Source organism: Macaca nemestrina, chromosome 14 (assembly GCF_043159975.1).
Source record: "Macaca nemestrina isolate mMacNem1 chromosome 14, mMacNem.hap1, whole genome shotgun sequence".
In the NCBI taxonomy this organism is placed as follows: Eukaryota; Metazoa; Chordata; class Mammalia; order Primates; family Cercopithecidae; genus Macaca; species Macaca nemestrina.
The window spans coordinates 74,703,024-74,729,818 of NC_092138.1; the positions used below are offsets into that span (position 1 = coordinate 74,703,024).

The window sequence follows — 26,795 nt, forward strand, 5'->3', positions numbered from 1 at the left end:
TTCTGTCAGAGCAGACCCTACTAACAGCACTGATGGTATGAAACAAGTTCACTATGTACTAGTTACCAACTTGTCAGTGTTAATGGAACTCACTCATACAGCATAAGTTATATGAAGCAAATTTATTTCCTACAGATAGGCAGTAATAGTAAAAGCCTAGGTTTCATGGTGGGCCATTCCCACAAGTGTTGGATGGAGTTTCATCTGTGTGTTCCCCATATAGCTGAGGGACCCCAGAAAGCAGCTTGCGCTGGGTTTATACCACAGAAATAGAGAAATGGGGGTGGTCAGCACTGGTTTACATGAGTTGCTGAGCTAAAGCATGAAAAGACATGCATATTTCTAGGAGGGAACTGAAATAGAGTATGGATTATTCAGGCCATTCCCTCAATCAGAATGTTGCATTTTCTAGCACATTCTACAGCTATTTTTGAGAACCACAACTGAGAAAGGGAGAACAAGATTAGTCTAATGACATCCAGATGACTGTCCAACAAACTGTAGATTTCTTCGTCCAGCTACTTAATTAACATTTTTACTTGGATGACTTTTAAAAAGTGTAAAACTTAACATTTCCAGAATAGAATTTAGGAATTTTCCTCATCTACCCAGACCCACCTGAGTTACTGAATTTTCCTTATGTCAGTAAATGGTACCACTATTTACCTAATTGTTGAGGCCAGAAATCTTAAGAGTCCTCTGGATTCTCGCCATTCTTTAAATATCTAGATCCAGTCTATCAATAAATTCTGTTAACTTTAAAAGTCTATTCAGAATACAGCCACTTTTTGTTACCTCCATTACTGCCAACTTCATTCAAACCATCACCTCTCATGAGGGCTACTGCAATAATGTGCTTATTAGTTGCCCTACTTTTTTCCTGTTGCCACTCTATAGTCTGTTCTTTACAGAAGCTAAAATGTAAATTGAATCACATCACTCCTGTGCTTAAAATCCTTCAGTGGTTTCAAAATTACATGCACGCTGTATGACACTGGAACAACATGGGTTTGAACTGCGTGGATCGACTTATTAGCAGATTTTTCTCGATAAATATATTGGAAAATTATTTGAAGGTTTGCAACAGTTTGAAAAAACTTGCAGACAAATACCATATGGCCTAGAAATATCAAAAAAATTAAGAAAAAGTTAAGTATGTCATAAATGCACAACATATATGTAGGTACTAGTCTATTTTATCATTTACTACCATAAAATATACAAAATCTATTATAAAAAGTTAAAGTTTTTCAAAACTTAAACACCGTACTTGGCACTATTTGTAGTTCAGAGAAATGTAAACAAATGTAAAGATGCAATATTAAATAACTACATAAAACTATAGAACATACTACGCTATTGTAATACTTTTGTAGCCACCTCCTGTTGCTATGGTGGTGAGCTCAAGTAAACTCAGTGTGGCATTAATCGTTTACTTCTGAGTAGTTCACGTTTCCAGTAAGTTGCAGAGCTCAGTAGAAAGTGATGTCTTGTGGTTCTCGTGTATTTTTCATGTTTAGTGCAATACCATAAACCCAAATAACATGGGATCTGTATGAAGTGGCACTAGTGATACTGAAAATGCTCCCAAAAAGCAGAGAGAAGTCAGGATGCTACAGGAAACAGTTGAGTTGCTTGATAATGTACCATAGATTGAGGTGTGCAGCTGTGGTTGCCTTCCTTTCCAGACAGATGATTTATCTTGTAAACAGATGATGTAAACTGATCGTGTCAGTAAATACACTACAGTACTGTAAATGTATTTTCTCTTATGCTTTTAACATTTTCTTTTTTCTAGCTTTATTGCAAGAATACAATATATAATGTAGCATACAAAATATAAGTTAATTGTGTTATTGGTAAGGCTTTGGTTAACAGTAGGCTATTAGCAGTTAAGTTTTTGGGGGGTTCAAAAGCATATGTGATTTTTGACTGTATGGTGGGTCTGTACTCGAACTCCCATCTTGTTTAAGGATCAACTATATAATTAAATCTAAGTCTTTACCATGGCCTGCAAGGTATGCATGGCCTGCATGATATGACTCTTGGCTCCTTAACCATTTACTCACTCTGCTTCTAGTCCAGTTCCTCAAATATTCAAACATGTTCCTCAGGGCTTTCAAGTATACTGCCCCACAAGTATTTGCACGGTCACTCCTCCTACTTCATCCAGTCTTCCCTTCAAATGGCATCTCAAAGGCCTTCTCTTATTCTTCTTGAAGTAAGAGTTCCTATCACTGTATTCCCCAACCTTGTTTTGTTTGTTTACCATGTCTTCTAACCTTGAATATAGGCTCCCTTAGAACAGCGACTTAATCTGTGTCTTTAATGTCTTAGAACAGGGCCTGCTATATAGTAAGCACTTCATAAATGATGAATCATGAACTAATCAAGTGGGCCAAAATTTGTTGTCACTTTAATTGTAAATAAGATAGTTAGATTTTCTTTTTTCAGGGCTGGTATCTTGTGTAGTGTCAGATATCTGGTTAATATTACCTAAAAGGTGTTACATAATAGTAATACTTTTTCTATAACTATTTAGTGCTCAAATTTTATGGCTCTTGACAGTTTATAAAATACTTTCATATACATACTCTTAATTCTAAAATCTCTACTTTTAAGCTTAGTGTAGGATGTCTGTTATTTCAGTTTTACAGTTTCAGAAATTCATTTTTAGTCCCTTCAAGAGATTTGTTTAAATCTGCAATTATTATTTAGCCCAGTGTCTCATGGATTTAGTTTATAACATGGAATGAAAATATTTCAAGTAGTTTAAGAGTTATATTTATTCTAAAAACTGTAATTTCAAAATGATAATTCAGTATTTATATACAGTTATGATGGTTAAATTATTTTATTATGCTCACTCCAAATTGCTATGGAATTTGATTACATAAGGGTATATGCGTATAAGAAACTGGATGTTTTTCCTGAAATACATTATTTTTCCATTTGAAACTCTTCCTAAAGGACTCTAAAACTTTAGCAGCAAAGGAAAAAGAAGTTAAAAAGATAACAGATGGACTGCATGCCCTTCAAGAAGCAAGTAATAAAGATGCTGAAGCTCTGGCGGCTGCACAGCAGCACTTCAATGCTGTTTCCGCTGGCCTGTCCAGTAATGAAGATGGAGCAGAAGCAACTCTTGCTGGTCAAATGATGGCCTGTAAAAATGATATAAGTAAAGCTCAGACAGAAGCCAAACAGGTAAATATAGACATTAAGCACTATGTGATTGCTGTTTTTTTCAAGAAGTTTCTTTTCACATTATGCTTTGGCAATTGTTACATAGTGTTGAAAATAATCAGTGTCAAGGAACTTGTTTATTTATGTTATTCTGCAACTCTAATGCCTAATGCAGGAAAAATCACGTATATTATTGCTAAATATTGATGAACTTGATTTGTTAAGATGCTGTACAACAAATTACGTTAATTCAGTATGTAACTGTAATAAATGCTTTGTTCTGTCTGCAGCATTGTGTGGAATTTTAGAGATTAATCCATTTATTCTTTTTTTGGCTATTTTTATTTTTTATTAATATCATAGTGTTGAAGTCTTAAGCTTTAACAGGAAAACAGGATTGTCCTCCCCATTGCTTTGCCTATCATACCTAGTTCTTAAAACCTTGTTTCTGAAGCTTTACATTTTTCTAGGAAGTATCTCTGCCTCACATTTAGCCACATTCTAGTCTTTGTTCTCCCTACTCTGATTTCATAATCTTAAAAGTCTTGTCAGTCTATTACAGTGTTTCTCACATTTTACATAGTAGTGCAACTTCAAGTCCTATGAACACAAGAATTTTGCTAGCAGAAAAAATACATGTACACAGGCATATCATTGTTTCTTTTTTAATGGAAGATGCAGATTTTAAAACAGGTACACAAATGTGTGTGATTATGCATTAATCCTCAGGTTTTCCTCTTTATATATTTGCAACTTTTTCATTCAGGCATGACAGAGATGACAGTCACAAATTTATAAGAACTCTCAACAGTAGAAAATCTTTAAAGTACTCTTTAAAGTACCCCCATCTGGGTTTTAGAATACTAGTTCATAGTTTTAAGAAGCAGTGGTCAATTGTATAAACCCTTGAATGCCTGACACATTTAATTTAAATAGTTCTAGCATTTAATTATTAGACTCTCAGCATTTAAGTTTCTTTGTCAGTTTAGCTTCTTTTCCTGTATAATTTTAGATCTTATTGCTCAATTCAGTTTCTTAACTGTTTTTAGACAGCACTCACAAATATATACAAATACAAATATAAACAACTAAGCGGAAAGGAAAGGAAGGAGAGTTGTGATTTCTAGCTGGCTGTAATTACCAGCTACTGACAGTTATTCGATATAATTCAATTTTAATATGTCATATTGAAGGGGTGGCCTGTCCCTCCACACCTGTGGGTGTTTCTCGTTAGGTGGAACGAGAGACTTGAGAAAAGCAATGAGACACAAGACAAAGTATAGAGAAAGAAAGAGTGGGCCCAGGGGACCGGCCCTCAGCTTACAGAGGACCCACACCTCAGCTTACAGAGGACCCACGCTGGCACCGGTCTCTGAGTTCCCTTAGTATTTATTGATAATTATCTTTACCATCTTAAAGATAAGGGAGTGGCAGGACAATAGGATCATTGTAGGGAGGAAATCAGCAGTAAGACATGTGAACAAAAATCTCTGTGACATGAATAAGTTTAAAGGAAGATGCTGTGCCTTGAGATGCGTATGCAAACATCTCCATAAACCTTTTAGCAGCATTGTTTCAGCCTATCACATGGGCAGAAACCTTGGACAATACCTAGCTTTCTTAGGCAGAGGTCCTGCTACCTTTGGCCGTGTACGTGTCCCTGGGTAGTTGAAAGTAAGAGAATGGCGATGACTTTTAACCAGCAAGCTGCCTTCAGGCACTCGTTTAACAAAGACACATCCTGCACAGCCCAAAATCCATTAAACCTTGAGTCACCACAGCACATGTCTCTTGCAAGGACAAGGTTGGGGGTAGGGTCACAGATTAACAGCATCTCAAATACAGAACAGAATGGAGTCTCTTATGTCTACTTCTTTCTATATAGACACAGTAACAGGCTGATCTCTCTTTTCCCCACACATATCTTATTAAAAATATGGACTTTAATTTCAATTTCTTTAACAACATGTTAATCATATATTAGTTTATATTTTGAGTAGTTTTTGAGGAGAAAATACTGGGAAATGACTAATTTGTTGAAATACTAATCCAAGAGACCAAACAATTAAATTTTTAAGGCTAAGGTCTCTTAGTAAAACCAATCTGAATCTTTGGCCATTTAATTACTAGCACTGTCTGCCTCATACATCCTATAGTCTGTTGCATTTTTCTGCCACAGGCTCAGATGAAGCTGAAGCATGCTCAACAGGAATTAAAGAATAAACAAGCTGAAGTTAAGAAGATGGATAGTGGCTACAGGAAGGATCAAGAAGCTTTAGAAGCTGTAAAAAGACTTAAAGAAAAACTTGAAGCTGAAATGAAAAAGCTAAATTATGAAGGTTTGCCTTTAAAAACATGATAATCAGGTCATGAGGAGGTAGTGATTTTTGATAAAAAGCTAATTTAAATAAAGAACTCAAGCAAGTAGGAAACATTTCTTAGCCTATTAACGAGTTAGTTAGTATAAGAAGTGTTTGTAAGTATAGTAAAAAAAAAATACCTAATTATAAAACAACTCTTGAATTTTTGAAAACTCAGTATTGAGAATTTCCTGCTTCAATCATTTGAAAGCTCAAAAATGTCATTTGTGTATTTCTACATTAGTAGGCATTCAGTTTGTATATTATTTTTTGGAATGAAAATTATGTTATTTGCTATTGGAAATAATGTTTGACAATGGATAGAAATTGGAAGGTTCAGTGTGCTTTTGTAATACTTACAGAAATTTGTATTTTTTGTATGTTTTGGAAATAGTGGTTACTAATAGTTTCCTTAAAACAGTAGACTGAACTTTTAAAACTCGGTTTTATGATTTATCTTTCAGAAAATAAAGAGGAAAGCCTTTTGGAAAAGCGCAGGCAGCTGTCTCGTGATATTGGTAGATTGAAAGAAACATATGAAGCTCTATTAGCCAGATTTCCCAATCTTCGATTTGCATACAAGTAAGAGACTTAAGCCTTGAATTTTAAGATAGAAATAATCAAGACATTTTTATTTAAACTGGAAGCAGTCTGAAAGTTTTGTCGACACCAAGATTTTTGTATGAAACTTGTTGTAACTGCTTTTCTTTCATTGGTATTTTTCCTTTAAGCATTTGTTGAAATGTTTTAAATGTTGGCAGGGAAATTCTTGTGAAATTTAATGGCTAATGATGCCACTAATCTTAAAATCAGGGAAATTTAATAGCAGTTCAAAATGTCTTTAAAGTTATTCTGTCATTAAAGTTAAATATCCACGTTTACATCTTATAATTTGTTTTGCTATGTGGGTTTTTTAATGGAATATTTACAGTAATCATATGTATGATAGGGATTAGAACATCAGAGTTCTTATTACACTGAAACATACTGAAAGATCTATTGATTGATGTAAAAACAACAGCTGGCTAGTCATTTGGGACATTTTAAAATTTTTGGTTTGTTAAAACCATGTGCTGATTCTGCTTTCATTTCACTTTAATGTGTTGTCCAAAAGAGCTCTTGATGAGTAAAGTATAACTTTTTCTACTTTATTATCTAAGATAAATTTTTGTCAACTTTTGTATTTCAGGGATCCAGAGAAGAACTGGAATAGAAATTGTGTGAAAGGACTTGTGGCTTCTCTGATTAGTGTGAAAGATACTTCTGCAACCACAGCTTTAGAATTAGTGGCTGGAGAACGACTCTACAATGTTGTAGTAGACACAGAAGTAAGTCGATTTTAATTTAAAAAAATTTTTAATTTGGTTAGCTTGAAAAGTCATGTGCTGCTAAAAGAATTGAATACTTTCTTGATGTTTTAAGGCTCTCCCCTAAGGTGACATATTTACAGGGTAAAACTGTTTGGTTCATAACTGTTTGGTAACTGTTCCAAAGGAAGGCTCATGCTTACTCAGAAACTCAGAATGCATATTACCAATCTGAAACTTTTGGGATCTGTTTGCTGTATAAGTTGAATTTAATTTGTAAAATAATCTGAGAACAAATGACCTGTTTTTAATGTCAGTCTTCCCATCAAGGTAACATTGAATTTATCTACATTTCTTCAGTTGTCCTTGTTATCCGTCTGTAAAATGCTCATACTCTTTCCTGTAAATGCTACATAGTCATTGTCAAATTTACTTCCTTGTTTTTTTAAATTTATATCATATATATTTAAAATGTACAAGAAGCCTGGATATGGTGGCTCACACCTGTAATCCCAGCACTTTGGGAGGCCGAGGTGGGCAGATCATTTGAGCCCAGGAGTTCAAGACCAGCCTCGGCAACATGGCAAAACCCCATCTCTACTGAAAATACAAAAGTTAGCCAGGCACAGTGGCGTGCACCTGGAGTCCCAGCAACTCTGGAGGCTGAGGCACAAGAATTGCTTGAACTCGGGAGGTGGAGGTTGCAGTAAGCTGAGATCACACCACTGCACTCCTGCCTGGGCAACAGAGCAAGACTGTATCTCTAAAAAAAGAAAAAAACAAATGTACAACAAGATGTTTTGATACATATACATGGTGAAATGGTTATTGTAGTCAAACATATTAACATAGCCATTCATCTTTCATAGTTACCTTTTTTGTGTGTGATAGCACCTAAAATTTACTCTTAGCAAATTTTCAATATACACCATTATTAATTATAGTCCTCATGCTATACATTACATCTCTCTGAATAGGTAGATTTATTTATCCTACCCAACTGCAAATATGTACCCTTTGACCTGTGACCTACTTCCACCCATTTTCTTTCCCTCCTCATCCCTGATAAACACTATCCTACTCTTTTTATTTGTTCAACTCTTTTTTTAAAGATTCCATGTACAAGTGAGGTCATACAGTATTTTTTTTTTCTTTGTCTGATTATGTCACTTAGCATTATGTCTTCTGGGTTTATTTATGTTGTCACAAATGTCAGCATCTCCTTTTTCAAGGTCAAATGATGTTCCATTGCATATATAATTATAGCTTGATTGTTTGGGATAAATGGCACTAAACATTTGTTATAGACTACTAAACTTGCATTCTCTCAATTTTCTGTCTTTAACGTGCGTTTTTTAAATTCTAATGTGTGTTGTAGGTTACTGGTAAAAAGCTACTCGAAAGGGGGGAACTGAAACGTCGATACACCATAATTCCACTCAATAAAATTTCAGCCAGATGTATTGCACCAGAAACTCTGAGAGTGGCTCAGAATCTTGTAAGTCTCATTTTGTCTTATTTATATGTTTAATCTTCATCTGTGTGGGTGTGCGTTTTTTTTTAAGTTAGAAGATATTAATTTTGAGGGACATAATCATATACAGAACCACAAAATTAAAATACAAGAAAATTGGGTTGGCTTGTGCAATTAGATGACAAGAGAATAGAAATGTTGAAAGACTTGAACTCCCTTTCATATACTTCACTTTGTGGTATTAGAATGTCCTTTTTAACCTTAAGTTGCATGACTATCAGGTGATGGTGAAAATTACACTCCTGATTCCTGAATGGTTAGAATTGAGCTTCTAGATAAATACCCCAAATTCTTCAAGTTTTTGTTTTTGTTTCTATGTCAGGCATACTTAAACTGCCCACAGTGACATCCATTATGGGAGGCCTTCATTAGTATTGCACTGATGCTTCTTTATTAGAGTTCTTCTAGATTGTTATTCAGCCTGTGCAGGTACATAGCAGGTGACCAGGATCACATTCAACTGCTGACGTTGATCTAAAGTGACATGCTTGCTAGTAAGAAAATAGATCAGTACAAGGAAATACATTTAAAAGTTATTGTAGTTGTGTAATACTGTGAAAACATGAAGTCAGTCATAACATTCAGCTGTAATGTTTTTTTATTGAGCAGATATTCCAAGTACATGAGTTGAAAAGACATTTCTATGAAACTTACAAATATACTTGTAACTAATTGGATGTTGTATCCTTAGTTAAATTCAGAAGATTTCAATGAAAATGATTTCAAAATATAGTTGTGTTGATATGTATACTATCAGGAGAGGGAGGATGAGTGCTGAGTAACTAAAAGGTGGTGTTTTTGGTTGGTACTTTCTTTACTTGAAGAATCACCATTAAGTCCAGAAGGCTCAGGAAGTTAATTCAGCCATACATCAAGTCCCAGCATTAGAAGGAAATTGGGATTTCAAGTAACAGCAAAAATACTTTGCCTCAGATCCCTTAGCCAGACCTATTTGATGGTAGCTGCCACATCAAAGAACAATACTGAACATGTGTTACATAGAGCTTCCTTCGTTGTGATTGCCACTGCTGATACTAAGCTCTAAAAGAGATGCTTATTTTTTCTTAAAATGATGGCAGAGGTAGCGTCTATAAACAAAGGCTGAGAAGAAGCATTGTGATCAAAATAGAGGACTGAGGGATTTTTAAAATTACTTTCACTCTCTCAGTTATTACTTGTGTTTTTATTTCTGTAACTGCAGATGACTGCTCTAGCATGTTTCATTTGTATGAAAAAAATATTTGTTGTGAAGCCAAATTCCTGATTATTGAAACAAAATTTTCTTATAGTTGTGTTGATCTGGGAATTACAGGTTAAGCACTCCAAGTCCAAAAACTGAAATTTTCCAAAAATCAAAACTCTGACACCCAAAAAATGCTCATTGGAGCATTTTGGATTTAGAAAGTTCAACCACTGTAGTACAAATATACCAAAATCTGAAAACTGAAACACTTCTGTTCTAAGCATTTAGGATAAAGGATACTCAATCTGTACCATCATTAAGAAAGTTGTGTCCAGTCAACTTTGATAATGGACACTTAGAAACATGGTGATGGCTCCTTATTGATAGAAACTTTCATAATGCCCAGTACTAGCTATTAATAAATATTTTACTTAGCAATAGATCTTTCAGTATTTAAACCTGCAATTTTTTTTCCTGAAACTTTGGGTTTTACATAGCTTTTTAGAAAGTTCAGAAAGAATTTTAATGCTAGGTAAGTATTACTTAAGTTTCCATTACAGCAGTTCTTACTAGTTTATAAAATAATACCTGAAAGGAAAAGAACTAGTATGTACTGTGGTGTATCTATTGTTGTCCCACAGGTTGGCCCTGACAGCGTTCGTGTGGCTCTTTCCCTGGTTGAATATAAACCAGAACTTCAGAAAGCAATGGAGTTTGTCTTTGGAACAACATTTGTTTGTGACAATATGGATAATGCCAAAAAAGTGGCCTTTGATAAGAGGATAATGACTAGAACTGTAACTCTCGGAGGGGATGTGTTTGATCCGCATGGGACATTGAGTGGAGGTAAGTTTTATATCCTTTTGTCCTCACAATTCTTTGTGGTAAATAGGAAGAGGCCTTTTTTAAGTACATTTTTAGCCCAACTACCCACTTCTTCAGGAAACATGTTAACTTCTCATTTGTGTGTTTGCCAGTGCCGCCTACCTCCAGTCAAAAGTAAAACAAAAATTAAACCTGCTCTTGAAATGGTACCTTAATGTCTTAAAGGAATTCTTAGACAGTGATCGTGTTCTTCTTGGTCTAGTATTTGCCACACTGAGTTTGCAGATCTTTGTCAAGACAATAGAATAACAAACACTGAATATGTTTACTATATACCAATGTTCTGCAACTATGCTGTCCAATACAGTAGCCACTAGCCATATGTGACTCTTTACATTTAATTAAGTTAAATAAAAGTAATTTCCTTGGTTGCATTAGTCACATTTCAAGAGCCCATAACCACAAATGATTAATGGATAATTAGACAATGCAGATATAGAACATGTCTATCATTCTATAAAACCGTATTCTATGGGCTTTAAATAAGAATTAATTCTTAGTAACAATGATGAGGTAGGCATGGTATTATCATCTCTAATATACAGTTGCAGAAATGAAGATACAGAGTGGTTAAATAACTCACTACAGGGTGGCAGAGCTCAGAATTTGAATCCCAGCAATCTGATTTCAGGGTTTGTGTTTTTAACCCAGTAAACGGCATAAAGCCATTTGAGGTATCAAGTGACTTAATGTCTTTCTAAGCCACGAAAACAATAGCCAGTTCAATGATTTCCATGACCAGGTATTAGGTTCTCCAGTACACAGTCAAATGAGTAGTATCTGCAAATGGAAGATAAAAAGAGACTATGTGTTTTTACATGTCTACAAGGGAAGAAACTTTTTAGATTTTATTGATTCCGATGCTTTTGAAGTTTTTACTTACAGGATAGGAAATAACCCCATATCTTAATTACCAAGTGTTTAAACAGCATTTTTAATTGACCTTAGCATTCTTCCATCAAATCTGCAGAGTTTCTTTGTCAACATTATACCTCAGCCTGTCACTGCCAGATAATTATAGTTCTATAATGTGAAATCGGTTTATTCTACTTGCTGCACTGTGTCAGAACTTAGGTCAGCCCCCCAGTCTTAGCTTACAACAAGTTTATTTCATGTGAATGCTATATCTGCTGCAGATCAGTTGCCTTTCTGCTCAGTGCTGTTCTCATTCTGGGACTCATTGTGAAGGAGAAGCAGTCTCTGTCTTGAACAGAGACTCATGGCAAACGGAAAGCAAATGGTAAATTATGTACTGCCTCCTAAAGCTTACTTTCAGAAGGGACACATTTCTCCATTTCATTGGCCAGAGCAAATCACGTAGGCAAGTCCAATGTCAGAGGCTGGAAGATGGGCCCAGTAGACAAGGCAGTGGTTATTTTGAATAAATAATACCTACTACAACCTCTTGGATCTGTTATGAGTTCTCTGTGTTCTAAGGTTCAGGTGATGGAATGAATTCCATGGCTTCATAAGCTCACTAAAATATTTACTATTGAATATCGATTTGAGTGCAGTTGTCTTAGAAGACTTTTCATTGTGTAGTGTATACCTGGTAACTCAATGTGGAAGATCTGTTTGAATTTGCCTCTATCAGGTGCTCGATCCCAGGCGGCTTCTATTTTAACCAAGTTTCAAGAACTCAAAGATGTTCAGGATGAACTGAGAATCAAAGAGAATGAGCTGCGGGCTCTAGAGGAGGAATTAGCAGGTCTTAAAAACACTGCTGAAAAGTAAGAACTGTATATACATTTTCTAAATTAAAGATTTGCATAGTAGAAAATGATAGAAAATTTACTTTTATTTGCAGAAATACAGCTTCTGACTTTTCTCATATTTTTGGTTTATTTAAAATATTTAATTAAATTGTGAGTTGATAACCATTTATCCATTTTTTTCTCATGAGAGATGTCTTTGTTAAGAAATTAGCAAAATCTATTTAAGCAAAACAATCATTCAAATATTCCATTCTTTCTGCTGAGAAATACACTAGCACTTGGCTAGGGTTGGTGGGGAAACCCTTAGATACTCTGGTGTCTGATACCAGAGGTTACTTGATTTCCTGATTTGACGTTAAAATGATAGAGTATAGCATTGATCAGGTGCCCACAGTAAGTTTAATAGCATTGTGACTGTCCTTCCTATATCAAGGATCTGCTGGGTTGCCTAAGAGCAGGTAAACAAGTTCATGTCGAATATCAGTACTGTGTTTCCTTAAAGTATTTCTTCTGTATAGGTACGGATAAGATACATAAATATTTTTCCAACATCGTTTCTATTTAGTATAATAGAGTTATATGTGTATTTTTATTTTTTCAATATTGGGATCATGCTAATGTAACCTTTTTGTGTCACTCAGTAAACGTTTACTGAGTGCTCCCTGTGTGCCACATATTCTTCTAGGGGCTGGGAATCAGATAAGTATCCCTGCCTTCATCTAGTTTTTCTTGTTGGAGAAGCAGACAATAAAGAAAGATAAATTGGTAAAACATGTTACTAGTTCTAAGAAGAAAAAAGTAAATCAGGAAAGGAGATAGGAACTGTCTAGGGCAAAGACATGTTAAAATTTTATATTGGGTGACCAAGAAAAGCCTCACTGAGGACATGATTGTTGAGTAAACACACGAGTGAGTGAGTGAACAAGAGTGAGTGAACTGGCTCTGTGGTTATCTGGGAGAATAAGTCCCCACTTGAATTGAAAGCTTCATGAGTTAAAAGAGCTACAAACTTAACAAAGTGCATCGTTTGAAAGTTTGGCCAGGCCTAGTGGTGCACACCTGTAATCCCAGCACTTTGGGAGGCTGAAGCAGGTGGATCGCTTGAGCTCAGGAGTTCAAGACCAGCTTGAGCAACATGGATAAACCCTGTCTCTATTAAAAATACAAAAAAGTTAGCCAGGCGTGGTGGCATGTGCCTGTGGTCTCAGCTACTCAGGAGGCTGAGGTAGGTGGATTGCTGGAGCCCTGCAGTTCAAGGTTGCTGTGAGCTGAGATTGTGCCACTGCACTCTATCCTTGGGGACAGAGTGAGACCCTGTCTCAAAAAAAAAAATTTTTTTTTTAAAGTTTAATTGTAATTTTTTCCAGTATTTCTGAAGATGACAAATAGGGACTGATTTTAAAAGATTTTATTCAGAATTCGCAATACTGAATACAATTTAAAAAATCTAAATAAATGTTGAAATGATTATTTTGGGGTACGTTTTTAGCATTCAAATTCTGTAGTTATGAAAGCTTAGAATGGCACCAAGACTTTTGAGGACGCTAAATATGGACAAGATTTTCATAGTCAGGATGACCATTCAAAGATACAAATTGAATCAAAGTTTTTCTGTTTTCTTTTTCTTTTTTTTTTTTTTTGAGATGGAGTCTCACTCTGTCACCCAGGCTGGAGTGCAGTGGCCCGATCTCGACTCACTGCACCCTCTGCCTCAGCCTCCCAAGTAGCTGCGATTACAGGCACGTGCCACCACACTGGCTAATTTTTGTATTTTTAGTAGAGATGGAGTTTCACCATGTTGGTCAGGTTGGTCTCGAACTCCTGGCCTCAAGTGTTCTATCCTGTTTACTTTCAAACATCACATACATGTAAAGGCCTGCATTTTACCTTCATGAATATAAATTAACCATAGAGTAAATGAATTATTTTCTGTGAGAAGAGTAAAACAAAACTTTTCTGTGATATGTGGAAGCACTAACAAGGTGATGAGTTTGTAGTTAGTTACATTTGGCTTAGAACTGTTAATTTTGTTCAGTAGTATTGGATCATTTGTTCTGCAGAATTGAATTCTTTCCTAATTGTGTCACTGAGGTCAAGGAAGGAAAATAGATTTTGAAAAAAATGAGAATGGTGGAAGGATCAGCTAAAGCCATTGTTTCACACCATATCAGGAAAGTAACATCTTTTAAACAAATATTTCTATACTCCACGTTTTTAAATTAACTTGAAGTTAAAATTATTAAGTACTGTCAAGTATAGCTTCAGGCAGGAATACTCAAGGTAGTATTTATATTTTATAAGTTTTGTTTTTTTTTTTTTCCTCAAACCTCATGAATTTCTAGTGACAAGGTACTTTGTGAATTTATATTAACTTGAAATTTCACTGCAACTGAATTAGCTAAATACCTTTGAAAGAAATGAGTAAGCAGCCAGAATTGGGATTGAATTACAAAGTTTTCAAGAAGGTGCGTTGTAAAACAACTAAGTTCAAAACTATTTTTCTTACACTAAAAGTAGGGAACATTATTATTAACATTTGAAAATGAGGTTAATAGATAATTAAATTTTAGAAATTTTATGTAATTGTTATAATTAATCATTTTTTGTGGTGAGTAGTTGTTTTTTTTTTTTTTCTTTTTAGTTAGCAAGAGGGATTATTTTTAAGGAAACCTAGCTGTTAAATATTTCTAGTGTAAATAGTTATTGTGGATTTTAGTCATTTAGAGTTATTTACCTTCAATGACCATATCTAAATTTGAATTAATTGGTACCTCAGAAACTTGAAAGTCATCAAAATTATTCCTGTAACCAGTAGCATCTTATATGGTTTATAATGTATATGAGTTTATTTTAGGTAAGAATCTGAAGTTTGAATGTATTTCTCAACTACCAGAGAAATTACAGTCATTTCTTACGTGTTTCTGTTTTTGTAAGGTATCGCCAACTAAAACAGCAATGGGAGATGAAAACTGAAGAGGCAGATTTATTACAAACCAAGCTCCAGCAAAGCTCATATCACAAGCAACAGGAAGAATTAGATGCCCTTAAAAAAACCATTGGTAAGATGAAAACAGCCCATGCTTAATCTCTGGTTTTATTCATATCTGTTACCTTACCTTAGGTATCTTCTCTACCTGTGCTATGTTTAAGATACATATGATAAAGTTTATTTAGGGAAAATCCAAGTATGGGATTTCTAGGTCTTAGGGTATGGTTATTTTCATCTTTATTATATATTGTCAAAGGTCTGTTCATTTCTACCAGTGTTCATTTCCACCAGTGGCATATGAAAGTTTTCATTTCTCCAAGTTCTTTTTTTTCTCCAGACTTTTAAAATTTTCCAAATCTGTTGGTTGTGAAAAGATAGCATGCATTGGCATTTATTTTGCATTTCCCTAATTTCTGTTGGAATTTGGGATCTTTTTTGTATGTTCATTGGACCTTTGGGTTTATACTTCTGTAAATTTTCTATTTATTTCTTTTGCCCGTGGGTTGCTCATGGTTTTTTCCCCACTGTTCTCATTCTTAAGAGTCCTAATTTCTTGTAGGTTATGTGCATTGCAAATATCCTTTTACTGTCTTTTTTGGCTATGTACTGGTCTTTTAATTTTGTGTTCATAATATTTTTGTTATACAAAAGTTTTTATCTCCACTAATATTTTAATAGTATTTTCCGCAATGAAAAGTAGCATAAGAAATTGTGCGGTAACGACTTCCAAGGTTATTTGCACCTGGGTCCCAACACTAACAGTATGCTTCGGTTGTTACAGCAACACATGTTCATTCAGTATTGCTCTCTTATTTATTCATTTATTTATTTTTTTTTTTGAGATGGAGTCTCTCTGTGTCCCCAGACTGGAGTGCAGTGGTGCAATCTCAGCTCACTGCAACCTCCGCCTCCCGGGTTCAAGCACCTTCCTCAGCCTCCTGAGTTGCAGGGACTACGGGCGTGCAGCACCACACCCAGTTAATTTTTGTATTTTTAGTAGAGATAAGGTTTCACCATGTTGGTCAGGATGGTCTTGATCTCTTGACCTCATGATCCGCCCTCCTTGGCCTCCCAAAGTGCTGGGATTACACAGGCGTGAACTACCACACCTGGCCTTATTTTTTTCTTTCACAAATTTGGGGCTGTTTTTCCTTTGCTGTATCCTACTGTCAATTTGTTTGTCAACTTTAATGAGAAGTTCCCTGAATATGTATAAAATAGGCAAAGAACATAAAGTAAGCTTGTTTATGAAATTATACACTTTCTAGCAACTACAGGAAAAATACCATAGTTATACTGTTCTGGTTTTAGGAAGCATACAGTTGCATTAAAAATATGATCCGTGTTTTTTTTTTTTTTTTAAATAGGTTGCTTCAATACCTTTGTAAAAGAATAGTTGTAGGTGAAGTTCAATTTCATAGCAGAAGAAATGATTTCATTACAGATTTTTAGATAATTCAAATATGACTTTTAGGTAGGATCTGTGTTTCATTATACCATTTCTAGAATATCATTGGGATAGTTAATTTTCTTAAATTTTAGCCGGTAATTTTCCAAACCATTTCTTCCATTAAAAGTTGAATTTGTAAACCTTTACCTGTAACTGTTAATTTAGCAACATTTGCCTACTTTGTGATGCAGAGGAAAGTGAGGAGATTTTGAAAAACACTGAAGAAATCCAAAGAAAAGCCAAAGAAAAATATGAAGTATTGGAAAATAAAATGAAAAATGCAGAAGCTGAGAGAGAGCGAGAACTGAAGGATGCTCAGAAAAAACTGGATTGTGCCAAAACAAAGTCAGATGCATCTAGCAAGAAGATGAAAGAAAAACAACAGGTAATAACTTCTTTTTGAAACTGAACCAACCTACCTTTTAAAGTCAACATAGAGCTGAAGGTGGTAGAGCATCATTGGTTGACCTTAGTCATCAGAATTGATCTCAGAATCTAAAAGGGAGCAGTGTTCTTTGGAAGCAAATTATGCTTCTCACAAGTCAAAGGAATATACAGGATGAGCATCTCAAATCTGAAATACAGCAGAGTTAGAAACTTTTTGAGTGTTGATCTGAGGCTCAAAGGAAATGTTCATTGGAGCAGATTTGATTTGGGATACTCAGTCAGTATAATGCAAATATTCCAAAATCTAAAAAAAAAAAAAAATCTGAAGTCTGAAACACTTCTGGTCCTACACATTTTGGATAAGGGATATTTAATCTGTATTTTTCTCTGAAAACAGTGCAGTCTAGTATTTCATAGTTGTGAGTAGGGGATGCTAATTTTAAGGAAAGGCCGAAGTTGACCATTGGTAAATGCTTCAAGAGCGGATGGCCTTTCTTCAGGAGTGGATTATTTGATACTGTGGATGTCTTATCAGAGATTCAGCAAGTTGACATTTTTATTTGGTAAGCACCTAAATGAATGTGCACTGTGAGAACATGATGGAAGACAAAGCATGTTATATTTACAAGGTGTCATTCAGTTGTAAACTGATAATACTTTATTATATCTTTTAGCTAATATCAAAGCTAGAATTTGAACCTAGGTTTTTAATCACTTTTATGTGATTTCACCTAAATATATTTCCCTCACATTTTTTTTTAGCCCACTCTAAGACTCTTATTAAATAGCTGTGCAAAGTATTTTCTAATGCAGGGGTCCCCAACCCCCAGACCACAGACCAGTAACACAGGAGGTGTATGGCAGGCAAATGAGGATTACTGCCTGAGCTCCACCTCCTGTCAGATCAGCAGTGGTATTACATTTTCATAGGATTGCAGACCCTTTTGTGAACTGTGCATTCAAGGGATCTAGGTTTCATATTCCTTATGAGAATCTAATGCCCGATGATCTGAGATGGGGTGGTTTTATCCCGAAACCATGCTCTCTCCCTGCCCCTACCATATGGAAAAATCATCTTCCACAAATCTGGTCCTTGGTGCCAAAAAGGTTGGGGACTGCTCTTCTAATGAAATGAAGTGTAGCTACAGTGGGAAAGAATAATATTGAGCAACTTTTTACACATTGAACAGTTTTGTTTTTAAACTTTACTTCCACTAATTCATCTGTTATGTAGAATATTATATTGTTTTCCCTGTAGGAATAAATGATAAAGGATATAATTTATGCAGAGTTCTTTCAGCCTATACAAATTACACTTTTTTTTTAATATGGGAAAATAAACTTCCTTTTTCTGGGGAAGCAGCTTAACCTGTACTTTTGGTAGCTGTGGGTCTTACTTGCATGAGATTATTGTTTATTTAATTTTCCTGTACATACTTGTTTTTGAGTAGTTAATCACCTATGTGAATACCCGAATACTGTGTTTTTTACAGGAAGTTGAAGCTATCACTCTGGAACTGGAAGAGCTCAAGAGAGAGCATACATCTTACAAACAACAGCTTGAAGCTGTAAATGAAGCTATCAAATCCTATGAAAGTCAGATTGAAGTAATGGCAGCTGAGGTGGCTAAAAATAAGGTAGGATTTATTTATCAAATTGGAGAAGCTGAAAATGATAATCTGTTTATGAAACATTAGCTTAAGATGTTTGACTTTGGTGTTCTCAGTCTTTTCACTCAGAATGAGGCACAGATAGCTTTTACTCATCCAGAATTGCCAGTTTGGGGATCTCATAGTTCAGTCAGCTTCCAGCAGTCTCTCTTCTTCCTCACCCAGTTGATTCCATCTACATTACATCCAGCAGAAACGCTTTCATTTGCAGCGTGAGCATTGTACCCCAACCCTTTTTCCAGGGGTAATCCAAGTTTTCTTCTGTGTATAAATTCATTAGTCCTTTTAATGGTGATACAAAATAGAGGGTTAGGTGATCTTCTCTCTGCCTGTAATCACATTGACATCTTGCCCAGGGATCTGTCAGATAATTGTTTAGTAAATTAAAATTATTTACATGTTACCTCACGACATATTTTCTTTTATTTTTTGTTTTAGGAGTCAGTAAATAAAGCTCAAGAAGAAGTGACCAAGCAAAAAGAGGTAATAACAGCCCAAGACACTGTAATTAAAGCTAAATATGCAGAAGTGGCAAAACACAAGGAGCAAAACAATGATTCTCAGCTTAAAATTAAGGAATTAGACCACAACATCAGCAAACATAAACGGGAGGCTGAAGATGGTGCTGCAAAGGTATGTTTGTGTTCATTTTTTATACTTAATCAAATTTTTGTTACTGTGCTCTTGAAAAATTTTAGAAAACTGCTTGATGGAGAAATCTGTAAATATAAATGGCAAAATTACAGCCTGACATAAATTTGAGCTTGCAGCTATTAACTGCTTTTCAACAATGCTAATTTTCAACAAATTGCACAAATGTTTTATTTTTAGATTTAAATTTAGTTATTTGTTCCCATCTACAAGATGTAGTTACCAAATGTTTAGTGGTCTCCCATGGAAATAACTTTTTACCTCCAAATGTTGATAGAACTAATTACTGCTGTGCTAGTAATAATGATGTGTATTCTGTACCTTATTTCAAATTGAATTTAAAGAACTCACAGAACTATATATACAGGTAACCTAAAAAAAGGACTGAATTGGCTTCCACATGTCTTTATGAGTGTCACTGCTGTCAGTATTTGCCACTTTATAAAAATCTGATGTTTTGCCAAGCAGCTGTGTTTTTGAGGTTACCCCACAGTTTCCTTCTTTCATGTGTCACAGCACCTTTAACTTCAGTGGTTTAAAGAGAACACATGCTTTTGCAGAAATTCATTGCTTGGTTGAGAAGCTGCATTCACATGGTGTTAATAATTCATCCAGCATGTTTTCTTATGAGTGTGTAACAATTTGGCACCTTTTTAATGTCCAGGATATTTTTTTTTAAGCATCCTAAAAATACATGAACTTTAACTTCAGAAAGATCAAGAACATACAAAACGATCTTCCCCTCTTCTGAAAGAACTGTGGAACTTGATTTAAAAAAACATTTTTTATGGCTACATTATAATCTCCCACTTTATTACTATTGATTTCCCGTTAGCTTAGTGATAGTGAACTGACTGAAATATTACCAATGGCAATGTTACTGCTAATAGTATTTTGGTAACTGAAAATGCTAGTACTGGTGATTGCTAGGAGATTTTATTTACAATTGAAAGAGTAAAAGGAGGGACTTGCAAGTGGGTCTGCTAAGAAGTCAATGCTTCTTTGAAAAACATAGTTTATCAAAGATTTATACATACCTACTAGTATCAGATCCTGTGCCAGGCACTGACAATATAAGGATGAGCAACACATATACAGAATGAATGATATAGAATGCTTTCAAAGAGTTTACAGGTCAAAAGGAAGATAGACTTGAAATGATAATTCTACTTCGGGGCCTACATTTGAGACCATATCCATGGAATTAATACAAGTCAACAAATTAACAAGGATTGGATTCTGCCAGTGAGAATGAATCAATTCTAGTAGAAGAAAATCTTCTTTAAGCACTGTAATTTGAACTGTATAATCAGTTGTATTACATGAAGTATTATATTGTGCCTTTTTCAGAGGGGTGGGAGCAGGGATAGAGTCAATGTTTAGGGCAGTTTCTTAGAATATAGTTCTGAGAGAAAAATCATTAGGTCTCAGTCAGCATTAGGCTTCCATGATTTTACCAAATCTATGACTTAAGTATTAAAGGAATTTTAACTTACTGCAAGTTGTTTTTTGAAGCAATAGATAGAATTTGGTAAATTCTAAAGGAGTTCTATCTGACTTCCATTTCATTCTAATGGAGGTGCTTTGCGTACACTTTGTAAAAATTTCTCTGAGTTGGCTCTTCTAATGCCAAAGTAATAGGAAGATCTTTTGCTATGCACTGTCTTGTTTTTGTAGTCTGCACTCCACATAACAATATTCACCTTTATTTTTGTCAGTAATGAAACTCATTTTTAAAAACGAGTCACCCAGGCATGGTGGCTCACGCCTGTAATCCCAGCACTTTGGGAGGCCGAGGTGGGTGGATCACCTGAGGTCGGGAGTTCAAGACCAGCCTGACCAAAATGGAGAAACCCCATCTCTACTAAAAATACAAAATTAGCTGGGCATGGTGGCGCATACCTGTAATCTCAGCCACTCGGAAGGCTGAGGCAGGAAAATCACTTGAACTTGGGAGGCAGAGGTTGCGAAGTTGTGGTGAGCCGAGATTGCCCATTGCATTCCAGTCTGGGCAACAAGAGCGAAACTCCATCTCAAACAAACAAACAAACAAATCAGTCATTGAAGGTTTTTTCCTCTTCAGTATTTGATTAAAAAGTATTAAATATTTAAGAAACTGGCTTATACATATTGGTTTGTAAACATTTGTAGATCTCCATCTATTTTTATATGTGGCTAGGTATCCAAAATGTTGAAAGATTATGACTGGATTAATGCAGAGAGACACCTCTTTGGCCAACCCAATAGTGCCTATGATTTCAAAACTAACAACCCTAAAGAAGCTGGTCAGAGACTTCAGAAGTTGCAAGAAATGAAGGAGAAACTAGGAAGAAATGTCAATATGAGAGCTATGAATGTATTGACAGAAGCTGAAGAGCGGGTAAGTCAATTTCCTATGAATATCTGGCCACATTAGAAGATGACCAGCATTGATAGCTCTGTATGACCCCTGATGGAGTTATTAGAGTTAACCTTTTGCAGATGTCTTTGATGCTTTTCTTTCTGCTTTCCTTTTTATCTTTTCGTCGTTTTTTTCTTATTACTCTTGTGCGTCATTAGTGGTTTTTACATTCTGTTACACCTGGAATGACTTTTCCACTGGCTTTTGTTCTTTGTCAAACTTCTGTCATTTCTTTCAGTTGCATTGAAAAGCCTTGAATAGGGTATGCTGCGCTGTCGTTCTCTTGACTCTACTGTATACTGAAACTATTATATAAGTAATGACTAAAGCCATTACATACATAAATACTGTTTCACTAATCTGTAAATCCTGCAACCTCTTCTCAGTTTTAATGCTCTTAATTACTCAATAATGTTACCCATCTCCCCTAACCTGACAAAACTTTGAGTCTGGGAAGGGAGTTTACTGTCATTTAGTGATGAACTTGGGAGGACCTATCACTAGAAAAACCCAGTGGGGGAAGCATTCCCTACTCTTAAGATAGCCATAAGAAATGGCTATCTTAAATTTTATATTAATGCCCCATACCTTCCTTAATTCTGCAAAATTCAAATCATAGAGTAAAATTCATGAGAAATCTGCAACACTGATAATAGCACAATTACTTAAGAAATTTTACCATAACTTTTTTTTTAACTGTTATTGGCATGAATATGCACCGAGAGTCTAGATTATGTTAGATACCAAACAGATGAATCATGCAGGTGTTGTGATCTCTCTACAAAATGCTCCTGCTGGTTTTCATTTCTACATTAAAGCTTTGCATATATGTGGCATATTTATAGAAGGAAAACTTTGGTCTGAATTTGATCGGCATAACATGATGAAACTTGTTCACTTGTACTCGTTTACTTCTGTTAGAGGAGACCTGAATCTAATATTTTTTTCAAAAGAATTTATCAACTCCCATCCTGTTACCAGAGGAGAAGCCTGTATTGTTGATCAGCAGATGGCCTTTTTTTTCTTCTTGTGTTTTGTATCCATCTACATAAGCAATTATATGGATTTTCATGAAAAAATAAGATAAAAACATAGGAGGTTTGGGGAGCGTGACTGTAAAGAGGGACAGCAGGGAAGACATAAGGACTGGCTAGAGTTGTTAAAGGTGAATGTGAAATGCAGGGCTTTGAGGAGAAATGAGTTAGGAAGAGTTTTAGGAAGTCCCACTGCTGTTGATGGTATGATTATCCCTCTACAGCCTTGCTCAAAGGAATACTACTCTTAAAGTGATGATATTTAAGCTGAAATTTCAGGCAACCGTTACGTCAGAAAAAAGAATATTCCAGGAAGGGAGAACAGTGCAGGGGCCATAAGACAATAGTGAGTTTATTATGTTCAAAGGAGCTGTAAAAGACCATATGGCCAGAACCTGGGGAGGAGTTTAATGCCATAAAGTCAAGGGATAAATAAGGTCCAATTCCCTTTATCCTGATGCATACAGGCTTAAAATCTGGTTGATGGGTGCAGCAAACCACCATGGCACATGTATACCTATGTAACAAACCTGTACATTCTGCACATGTATCCCAGAACTTAAAGTAAAATTTTAAAAAATTAAATAATAAGGTCCAATTTATGTGGGACCTATACATCATCGTGAAGGATCAAAATTTTATTCATGTCGCTGCTAAGGCTGACCTTAGGAGGAGAGCTTTCAGGGCTACTTTTATTTAAGTTTATATATAAAACACTTTTTTTTTTTTGCCTTGGCTGCTAAGGAGATAAGGGAATATTAGTGGAGTCAAAATATTTTAAGGACTTGTCTTATAAATTCTTCTAGCAATTTAATTTTGTTATATACATATGGATGATTTTATTCCTAATTTTGTTAAGAGTATATATACACACACACATCATATAGTATATGTATAGTATAGTATATACTTATAAGAGTATATATAATTCTTAGTGCATTGTATCTTTTTGGTAAATAGGAATGTATGCATTATATATCAAAATAATGAAACCTGTTTATTTCTGACTGAATTCCGGAATATAGAAGAGATTTTATATTTTCCCAGTTAACCATGTTTTTTATCTCACAGTATAATGACTTGATGAAGAAGAAGAGAATTGTAGAAAATGACAAATCCAAAATTCTTACAACTATAGAAGACCTAGACCAGAAGAAAAACCAAGCCCTAAATATTGCATGGCAAAAGGTATTTTAACACCAGAATATTATGTTTTGTTTTATATGAGGTGGCAAGGATGAAAAAAATATTATCAGTGGATTTATACTCTGAGAAATTTGAAACGGCTGATCTGTGTTTGAATGAGGCACATATTCACACTTTAATTAAAACCTCAGACTTTTAAATGCATTTTTTCTTTTCAGACTTGACTATTACCAGATCCTGGCATTCTTGTCCTCCTTAAGAATTGGACAGTAAACAAGCCTCTTTTATAGGACGCTTACTCAACAAAATCCCAGTTCCATTTTGTTTTATGACAGCTTTGGCAGATGTCAGGCTTCTTTACTGTTACTTCTACTTCCCTGACTTCATGTATCTGTCTGCTGTAGGATAATCCCTTAGCCTCTCATGTGGAAGTTTTTCCATTTTTACTGTCACAGAAGACTCTTACTTCAAAGATTCCAAACATAGAGTTACTGTGCTGTTTGGTAGTTTAGCAAACCTGTGCCTTCTGGGTTTTAATGGGACACCATTTTCTCTTTGTAATTCTGTAGGAATTCTATCTTCAGTAATGCACCACAATTATCCCTTTTAGTCACCTTGTTTTTTTCTTTTCTAAGACTTATTTTCAGTGCTCTATTCCCTGTACAATTTTTCTCTTAAAAATGGAAGCAAAAGACTGACCCTATTATTGTTGTACAGCATGTCGACTTAACACTGGATCTGAGAAGTTTTTTTCTTTTTTCCCACCAGGGTTCCTGGACTTAGTACAAATCAGAATCTATTGTCTAAACATATCCTGCTCTTCCCTAATTTCCAAGGTTCTTCCAAAGCCAGTAGCATTTATTCAGTCACTTATTATATGCCAGTCACTATTCTCAAATTAATTTTCTTATCTAATCTTCACAATAACCTAATGAAATAGGTACTGTTATCAGCATTATATTCTTCCTTCTGGCTTCAGCCCTGGTTATGTTCAGGTGTAGTAGCATTCCTCTCTCTTGGTCCTGAGCTGCCTCTCCCCCACTTGGTTTAGAACCTGCTTCCATTCTGTAGACTATTATTCAGCAGCTGTGTACTTGTTCTTAAAATGTGTTACTTAGTAAATCTATATTTTGGAGCACTGCTTGTGTCTATGAGATTTTCTTGTTACTATATTCATTAAAAAGTATATTTACATTTTAATATTGTATATCTGCATTTGAATTTGGAGATTTCTCTAGAGAACTTGGCTGTCAAGTCCTTGTGTATGTGTGTGTGTGTTAGACTTTCAAGTTTGACTGCTGAACTATTAGTCATGTCTTTAAAGACAGATGGCCAGATTCCCAAATCATCAATCAAGTGCGTATGAACAAAAATTACCCTATTACAAACTAGGATTGTGGCCCTAAATCTCTGTCTCCTTCTGTGGCAAGACAGGAGCAGACCAAACAGCCTTCTTTTTTCTTGGGATCTAATCCTATTTTCTGGCCCTCAACAGCTTATCCTCTTCGGCTAGGAGATGAGGCATATAGAAAAGAACCCTTTAACAGATCTGGTCCTTTGATTTCATGCCCCTTTTTCTCCTGGGCCTCACACTGATCTGCTTAGGGCTTTAGACCCATCTTATTGTATCAGTCAACAGGAAAAAGAAAAGTTTTATAAGAGAACATTTTATTCCAAAAAGAGTTTTGTTTTTGTGTTTGCTTCTATTTTGTGTTTTTTTTTCCTCATGTGATACAATTGTGTGTATCCTGAGGATTCCTGCAATGTGTTCTACAAAAGTGTCAAAACTTTGGAGAGTAGAGTTAGAGGTGTGCCTTCTAGTTCCCCTGGAAATTAGAGCAGGGATTCAGTAATTCATTTTTGTAAAAGGCCAGATAATAAATATTTTTTGCTTGGGAGCCCATCCAGTCTCTGTTGCAACTACCTGATTTTGTTGTATCACTAGCAATGATTGATAGACACTTTGTAAATGAATGAGCATCTCCAGATTTTTCACATGGACCATAGTTTGTCAGTCTCCGAGTTACAGTAATAGACAAAGTAGACCTGCTGTGTTGCATATACATATATCAACAATTGATTCTTCTCGGAAAGCATCCTGATGTTTTGACTCTTTTATTTTTTAAATCCAGGTGAACACGGACTTTGGCTCTATTTTTTCTACTCTTTTGCCTGGTGCTAATGCTATGCTTGCACCACCAGAGGGTCAAACTGTTTTGGATGGTCTGGAGTTCAAGGTTGCCTTAGGAAATACTTGGAAAGAAAACCTAACTGAACTCAGTGGTGGTCAGAGGTGAGGAATCACTTTGCTGTATTTTAATTTTCATTCCTCTTACTTTAATTCATCATCTCATTACCTTAACAATTGTATTTGTGTTTTAATTTGCTTAACTACCTTTGCATGTAGAATTTAAGGAGCCTAATATATAAGACTAAACATTTTGGTTAAAACATTTGATTAAAATAGGCGACAAAGTTGACAAAATATGTTTTTAAAAAATGTATTTTCAAATATTAAAAAATGAATAGTCCAGGACAAGATGAAACAGAAATGCTGAGCCCTGTGTTCACGCTGGCTTTCTCTCTAGTGGCAGTTTTTGGACTTCAGGTGCCCAAACAGAGGTCAGTAGTCTCACTAAGTTAAAAAAGCCCTAGAGTGCTACACCTTGGTATTAGGTCTCTACTGTCCCTGAAGTGAAGCCTGATGTAGACATATCCTAAGAAACTGAACAGATTTCTTGAAGGGATCAAACTGTTACTTGTTTATCAGAACAAAGGCCAGTGTTCTTTAAAGAAGGTTAAAAAAAATTGAGATACTAAACAACATAACCACAGACTCTGAAATGACAGTTGATGAAAGTAGGAAACAAGTTAGAGTTACATTAATCATTTTCAAAAAT

The 26,795-nt window shown here is 35.2% G+C and overlaps 1 protein-coding gene and 1 long non-coding RNA gene across 10 annotated transcripts in view; one reads left to right on the forward strand and one right to left on the reverse strand.

Annotated features, from left to right (window-relative positions):
* LOC105481001 (structural maintenance of chromosomes 2) overlaps positions 1 to 26,795 on the forward strand; it is a 47,288-nt gene that overhangs the window by 14,819 nt on the left and 5,674 nt on the right. For all 9 annotated transcript variants that reach the window (XM_071078094.1, XM_011740239.3, XM_011740245.3 and 6 more), the window contains exons 10-23: positions 2,971 to 3,204; positions 5,363 to 5,522; positions 6,008 to 6,125; positions 6,733 to 6,871; positions 8,229 to 8,348; positions 10,209 to 10,413; positions 12,047 to 12,182; positions 15,102 to 15,226; positions 16,798 to 16,991; positions 18,487 to 18,630; positions 19,102 to 19,296; positions 21,494 to 21,694; positions 23,821 to 23,937; positions 26,028 to 26,188. In XM_071078094.1, the coding sequence (XP_070934195.1) occupies positions 2,971 to 3,204; positions 5,363 to 5,522; positions 6,008 to 6,125; positions 6,733 to 6,871; positions 8,229 to 8,348; positions 10,209 to 10,413; positions 12,047 to 12,182; positions 15,102 to 15,226; positions 16,798 to 16,991; positions 18,487 to 18,630; positions 19,102 to 19,296; positions 21,494 to 21,694; positions 23,821 to 23,937; positions 26,028 to 26,188 (2,249 nt within the window). The remainder of the gene's footprint in view (positions 1 to 2,970; positions 3,205 to 5,362; positions 5,523 to 6,007; positions 6,126 to 6,732; positions 6,872 to 8,228; positions 8,349 to 10,208; positions 10,414 to 12,046; positions 12,183 to 15,101; positions 15,227 to 16,797; positions 16,992 to 18,486; positions 18,631 to 19,101; positions 19,297 to 21,493; positions 21,695 to 23,820; positions 23,938 to 26,027; positions 26,189 to 26,795) is intronic.
* Positions 18,936 to 26,795, reverse strand: part of LOC139358183 (uncharacterized) — an 88,146-nt gene continuing 80,286 nt past the window's right edge. The window contains exon 3 of the long non-coding RNA XR_011612757.1: positions 18,936 to 19,023. This is a non-coding gene — a long non-coding RNA (uncharacterized lncRNA). The remainder of the gene's footprint in view (positions 19,024 to 26,795) is intronic.